General features: G+C 37.1%; 1 protein-coding gene across 1 annotated transcript in view; it reads left to right on the top strand.

Annotated features, from left to right (window-relative positions):
- The window catches only part of LOC113228646 (probable pseudouridine-5'-phosphatase), a 30,367-nt gene that overhangs the window by 22,001 nt on the left and 1,291 nt on the right, over positions 1–7,075 (top strand). The window contains exons 6-7 of the mRNA XM_026462003.1: positions 445–543; positions 5,010–5,069. Coding sequence (XP_026317788.1) covers positions 445–543; positions 5,010–5,069 — 159 coding nt within the window. The remainder of the gene's footprint in view (positions 1–444; positions 544–5,009; positions 5,070–7,075) is intronic.

Here is a 7,075-nt window from a genome sequence, read left to right as displayed (position 1 = left end):
CCCCCGGGTTTCCCTCTCGCCGGTTGAGTCGGCGCCGTGGGATCAGTGAACATTCACCACGACGCCGCCCGGCCGCCCTAGCTTACGCCAGGGTTCCCGCGCCAACAACGGAGGGGCGAGTCGGTTGTCCTCCGACCCGCCCCCCAGACGAGTGAGGCCGTGCAATGCAGGCTCCGGAGGGCAATGCAGGCTCCGTTATGTATCAGTACTAATTATTAAATATAAATAAAAATAATCCCATTCTTCTGAAAAAACAAAACTTCAAAGTAATAAGTACCTGGTTATGGTCTATGAGGGCTGTAATGAAACAAACACCAACAAACAAAAAAGGCAGCGAAATAAATTCATGGCCACTATGGCATCCATATTAATGTTAATTAATAGTATTCGATTTCTAAGTTGACACTGGTAGTTCCTATTAACACTCAGGTTGTAAATTTTCAGGTATGTTCTTCAGACTCCGAGGTTTCTCGCCCTAAACCATTCCCTGACATACTACTTCTGACTGCTGCAAGGTTTGCTGGTAAACCTAAACCCACAAAGGTAATAAAAATTTTAGGAAAAGAAACTATTTTTCTGGAATTAAATCGCGTATATTTGGTTTTTCAGACAAACCAACGTTTCGGGCCCTTTTTAGAGGTCCCATGGTCACGGTTGACTAACTGATGTTTAATATTAATGCAAACCACCCTATTTTTTCACTATAGTTACAAAAGTTTTTAATTAAATATCTTATTTTTAAATTTACAAAGAAATATTCCAATTTATGCTACATTATGTTTTACAAATTATTTTATTTTAACAATGTGAATTTTTATTAAGTTAAGTATATTATTAATTAATAATGAAAATTAGAATAAATTACAACGTATTAATTAGTACTGTAGTCTTTAGTCTGTTCGGGATTTTTCATCAGAGGAAATACTGGATCCCAAACTGGTGGTACGAAGAAACCATCTTCCCTGTTGAAATTAGGATGGTTTTTAATTTCAATGGCCTCTCGCAGCATCCTGGGTAGATAACGGACTTCTTTTGCAAGGACCGGGGTTTGTCAAACTACATTGAATGTGTAGGTTTATCCACGACATGCTTGCAGACTGCAGGACTGAGGACTCTTCCGATCTTGTCTGTAACACCTCTCACGTAAGGCAAAATGGCAGGACTTCGCTCGACTGTTGGTGGTTTCACACGGCGCCTGTGGCATTGGCGTGGAATCTTCAAGTTATTCGCATGTAGGACTTGCTTTATATGCTGAAGTTCCACTGCCAGATGATTACTGTCGCATGTGCTCTCTAAAACAAAGACTTGCCCACGATTGCTAACTGGCTAGGATGGTGATGTGAATTACCATTGAGGTACCTATCCGTGTGGGTTTTCTTTCGAAATACAGTATGGTCTAAGGTGTTATTAGGATTCTTTTAATTAAAACATCTAAGAACGCTGAAGTACCACAATTATCTTGTTCCATAGCATCGAGTATATTTATACTCGATGTTCCATAGTAAATTGGATCTTACCTCCTGTTTGAGGGACCTGTAAATGGCCTGAAACGTTGGTTTGTTTGAAAAAACAAATATGCGCGATTTAAATCCGTTTATAGTTTCATTTCCTATGTGCAATAATCGCGAAAACCTAAGAACTCGATAATTTAAACTTTGTTTAGAAATTTTTACTTTTGTATTTCCATCACAATGTATAGGGATATCTTTATTGATACCCAATGTCAAATAAATCGAGGGTTTATTCAAATATAATAGAAAATAATAGGATAGAAATCATTTATTACTACGTACGCCACAACACAAAAATACACAGTAAGAAACTAAAAAAAAGATAATGCTAAATTAAAACAAAAAATTGAAATAAAATAACTAAAAATAAGAAATACTAACAAAATCATACACAACACCAAAGCAATAATTAAACATTCAACACAATTAGAGTGAATGTCACGTGTGCGGCTGTGGCGTATGTAAAAGGATCCACTCAGCTATTGTCACCTCTGAGAAAAGGCTGTGACGCTCATTTTCAGTGGACCCTAAAACCAAGTAAGTGCCGGGCGTGTGTGTCGCAAATATACGGGTAAACTTAAATAAACGTAAACTTAAATTACGTAAATATTTCAGTAATGTAGTATGTTGTATTCTCCTATTTATGTATAGAATATTTAAATAATGAATTTGATGCATGTGTACAGTGATTACAGTATACAATATACAGTGTAGTGCCCAACATTTACAACAAACATAATCTCAGTACAGAGTACTAAGAAATCAGACCTCAAAAGTTCGTGGAATCTATTTGCCAAGTTTTATTGGAATCGGTTACCGGAAAGTGCAAAATCGGATTCATTTCCTAGTTCGCCACTGTACGGGACTTAACACGGGAGATAATACAAATCGGTGCTCACTGCTTAAAGTATATTGAGAGAAAAACGTCTACGATTGGAGCACGGCAAAATCATTCATTAAAATAATTGCTCCTTATAAAGTTTAGGCGCTATTTATAAAAATAAGTCTTCATGCGTGAACATTCCGCCAGCCTTTGAAAGCTTGCCTTTCAACCGTTAATACTTGCTTCAGGAAGTGGATAAATTTTTGAAAAGGATCTTCTTACAATTCCTGTAAAAGTTTTGATATAGGCCACTCTATTGTCGCCTTCAGTGCCAGGAAACACAGCTAAAACTCGACCCAATTTTTATTGGAAATGTGGTAGATTGACTTTAGAATTACTAGAGCGTTTATCTTCAATGCGTCTTTACAAGTACGCAATTTAATCCTCAATTGAAGCTCTGGGGCATATTCTTTGCTCTATCTGCACCAAAAATTTTCTAGAAGTTTTTCAATTTGCTGGAAACGATTCAAGCAATTGTGTGGCACATCTTGATAATCCTGTTTTGGCAAGGTAGTGAGCGGTATACCGATGACGAAATGTCGTGGTGTCAACGGCATTTGGTCTTCTGGATCGCTTGAGTGAGGGGTAAGTGGTCGTGAATTGAGGATCGCTTCAATTTGGACATGTGCTGTATAAAGCTCTCTTTTCTAAAAGTTAAGTTACAATTCCCCAACACTTTTTGTAAATGATGTTTGGTCGACTTTACACCAGCATTTTTAAAAATTTTGAAAGATCGTAAGCACCAACAAATGATAGATAGAGATATGGTCGGAATACATGATTTTGGTTTTGCCACTATGAGCAATGAATCTGCGCAATGCTGATAAATAATTATTGCTTGTCAAATCACCAGGCAGTTAAATGAGGATATCGTTTGTTGTGAAACATATAAAAAGCTATGCATACCTTCACCAGCCTACATTCACAATCTTAAAGAGTAGCAGCTAAGTTCACTTATTTTCTTGATTTGAAGCTTATATGTCCTTGAATCCAGGTAGACAAAATCCGTCTTCGGTTTAGGACCATGTACGGGACTTTACACAGGAGATAATAAAAATCGGTGCTCACTGCTTAAAGTATATTGAGAGGAAAATGCCTTCAATTGGAGCATAGCAAAATCAACCTTTAACTAATTGCTCCTTCAACTTCAACTTTTGTGTCTATGGCTCCGTCGTTTTGCGCGACGATTTTGCCAATGTCAGGGTTGCAAGACATGTGGAGCGGTGGTGAGATAGATTGCCGGTTATTAAAATACTTAAAAAAAATAAGTAAATTAATAAATAAATAAATACTTAAAAATAAGTTTTCATGAGTGACAACTTCCTTCTTTCCAACAAAAATGAATCATCGAAATTGGTTTCACGAATGTCGGAGTACCTAATCGCGTAAAATATGCACAAAAAAGTAGAATTGAGAACCTCCTCCTTTTTTAAAGTCGGTCAAATTTCGATGAATCTTTTTTGGAAATTGGACATACGCCCGTCCTGGTCCCATTCAAATTTAAAAAAAATATTCTTCTCCTATCCAACAATTTTTTTGGATTTCACCTTTTTTCCGTTAACCTAAAAAAAATTAAAAAAAATATCAATAAAATTTGACAAATAATTCCTCAAATTTTGAAGGTCGGTTTTTCTAAAAGTTATTTTTGTTTTGTTGATGTATTTTGACATAAAATCATTTATATATATCTAAACATATATATCTAACATATAAAATCATATGCGTAGTATGATTGTCAAACTGTGTGTTCTATTGAAAAGATGAGGACGGAAGTTTGAGTTTTATGTTCAAAATATTCTTTTGACAGCAAGTCTGCTGGAATTTAGTATGAAAATTTAAACTTGTTAGCAGTATGGTGAATTTGAGTGTACTCGGACTTGATAGTCAGACAGTCAAATTCATAAATTCAGTCAGGTACAGGAGTAGTAAACATTTGATTAAATCATTAGCTCACATAAGTCGCACTTCTGGACCTAGATTTCTTGTAAAGAGGTGGTATAGGACGTGTTACATCTAGTTGGCTCTATGGCGGGTTGAATACATATATCTTAGACGAATGAACAAACATTTCGTATGAAAAATACAGAACTATCCTGAGTTTTAATATAACTTTGAATCTTATACTTCATAATATTACAAATGTGTAATAAAAAAGTTGCGTCCTCCCGGAAGCACTCAAAGTCCTGCTAGCAGCACTCCGCATCCTCTACCAATGAGTAGATAGGCAAATTGTATTTTCGCCCTATGGACATCGCTCTGCGGGGTGCAGTTTCCATTACCAGTTTTGGTTGTGGTTCATTTAACACCTCAGCACCAGACCAGCACTGTCCTGCCTCTATTGTAAAACGTACTTCAAGTTCTATGGCTTACAGTATATTTAACAACAACTCCAGCGGCATTCATGTGTTGTGTGTCCATTATGTTCGCTTTAATCTTCGAAGCGAGCTTATCTGTTGCTGAGGCATTAAATAAATGATAACTAATTTGACAATGTTGTTACCGCGATTGTTCGATATTGCATAGAAACGGCACTGCGTGTTGCCGCGAAAGTGAACTTAATACGAAAGCTTTTTTAGTAAGACCCTTGATGTTATATTTACTTTCCCTTTTTTCAGTGCCTTGTATTTGAAGATTCGCCAACAGGTGTTGATGCGGCAGTTGCGGCAGGAATGCCGGTATTTTGTTTTTTTTAAGCGAATGCTGGTAGTTTGCAATATTGTAGGCTTTTTAGTAAAACCATGTACCATTAACTCAAGAGGGTTGCTAATCGCAATACAAGATTACGTACTCAGATGTCGCGACAAATACCAAAAGCAATTTTTGTAACTAATTTGTTTTACATTGACGAGCGCCAATTTATCAAAGCCACTCCAATTTCTTGTGATAACAAACAAATCACTAGATGGCGCTTATTTTACAGATTTCTATGGATACTGCCGCTTATTAACTGCCTTCGTGGCCGAACAGTGACCAAGCTCGACTGCCACGCAGAGGTCCCGGGTTCGATTCCCGGGCCGGGGGAGATATTTGTGCGGCTTACATTTATTTCTCTCGTGAGTTTGGGTGTAATTTGTGGTTGCCTATATGTGTTTCCATGGCACCTGTGATACAGAGTGTCTCTAGTGCAGGGCTATGTGTTGCGTTATTGTTATTATTCTTTTATTTTGTTTAGGATTAGCGCCATCTACCCATATTAGCAAGTGGTAATTTATTGTCAAACACAATACAATCTATTATATAATAATAATAACAACGCACACACTCAATAAATCCCGCGCTAGGGAAACGATTTATTGTCAAACACAATACAATCTATTATATAATAATAATAACAACGCACACACTTAATAAATCCCGCGCTAGGGAAACGCAGTGTCGCGGGTGCCATGGACATACACATAAAAAACCACAAATTTCACCCAAACTCACGAAAGAAATAAATGTAGGCCATACAAATATTTCTCTCGGCCCGGGAATCGAACCCGACTCCTTTGCATGGCAGGCCACGGAGGCAGTTAATATCTATTGCTATGCATAATTGTCAAAGGTCAGAAAATAACTGTAGCTCATGGTCAATATTTGAATAATGTTACAAGAAAAAAAAATGCCTACTTGTGTTTCATATTAAGAGGCGTCTTTCGAGCGCCAGTGTCCGCGTGGCGGCGGTGCAACGCCAGCGCGTCGTCAGTGAGCGACTACTGGGGGTCTACTCCCATTCTTTTGATTTAGTCGAGTATTACTCATTTGACAGTAATTGTTTCGGACGGATGTCGGGATGTTTGTGACGGAGTACGGGAGTAGACCCTCTAAACATTACCGAAAATCAGATACACGCTGCGCTAGCGTGGCGCCGTGGCCGTGCGTACGTCGGCAAGACGCTGAAGCAGGAATGGCGCTTAGGTGGTGGGTCTCTAGAGAGGAATGAATTGATACCACGGTCATTCACATAACGTAAACTACTTACAGGCTATCAATCAGCGCCATCTAAATATAACACGGGATTTTGACATTTTTTAGAGTTACGATCTATGATATGGATATTGGGAGTTCTCTTAACTTAATGGTCCATTGTAAAACACAGCGAATAATCGATTATTGCCTTTGCTCTGTCTTTTTAAAGTGGAGTACAATGACAGTTTATTGCATAAAAGTGTTGCCCGCTTGCTAGCAGCTAGTGATTGCAGTCGATAAATATTCTATCGACTATCGAATGAATGTTGGTTACGTTTATGCAATAAATAACCCAAATTTTATCGTTAGAATCATCATCTGCCCATTATTCATCTAACTGCTGGGCACAGGTTCATATGAATTGTCAATTTTTATGAATCCATACATAAATACAATAAATTTAGAATTATGAATGTATTAAAAATACAAAGATGAGACATATTTTAAAGTTGTTCTAAAAGAAGACTTTTTTTAATTCAACATAATTCCCGTGTCCTAATTAAAATGTACCTCATGTAGGTACCTGTATGAATAATTTATTTCCATACTAGTAGGCCAACTGTCAAATTAAGAATTCAAATTAAGAATAAAGAAGGCAATGATGCAATTAGTAATCATTAGAACGTCGTAACATTCACAATTAAGACATTTTTTGACAATTAAGAAAATTTTATCTTCTTTCATAATAATAGGGGTTAAAGTATGAAATTGCCGATTTGTACTGAAAATC

This window comes from Hyposmocoma kahamanoa, unplaced genomic scaffold, assembly GCF_003589595.1.
Source record: "Hyposmocoma kahamanoa isolate Upper Pololo Valley unplaced genomic scaffold, ASM358959v1 232, whole genome shotgun sequence".
NCBI lineage: Eukaryota > Metazoa > Arthropoda > Insecta > Lepidoptera > Cosmopterigidae > Hyposmocoma > Hyposmocoma kahamanoa.
This window is presented reverse-complemented; position numbering and strand designations above follow the sequence as displayed.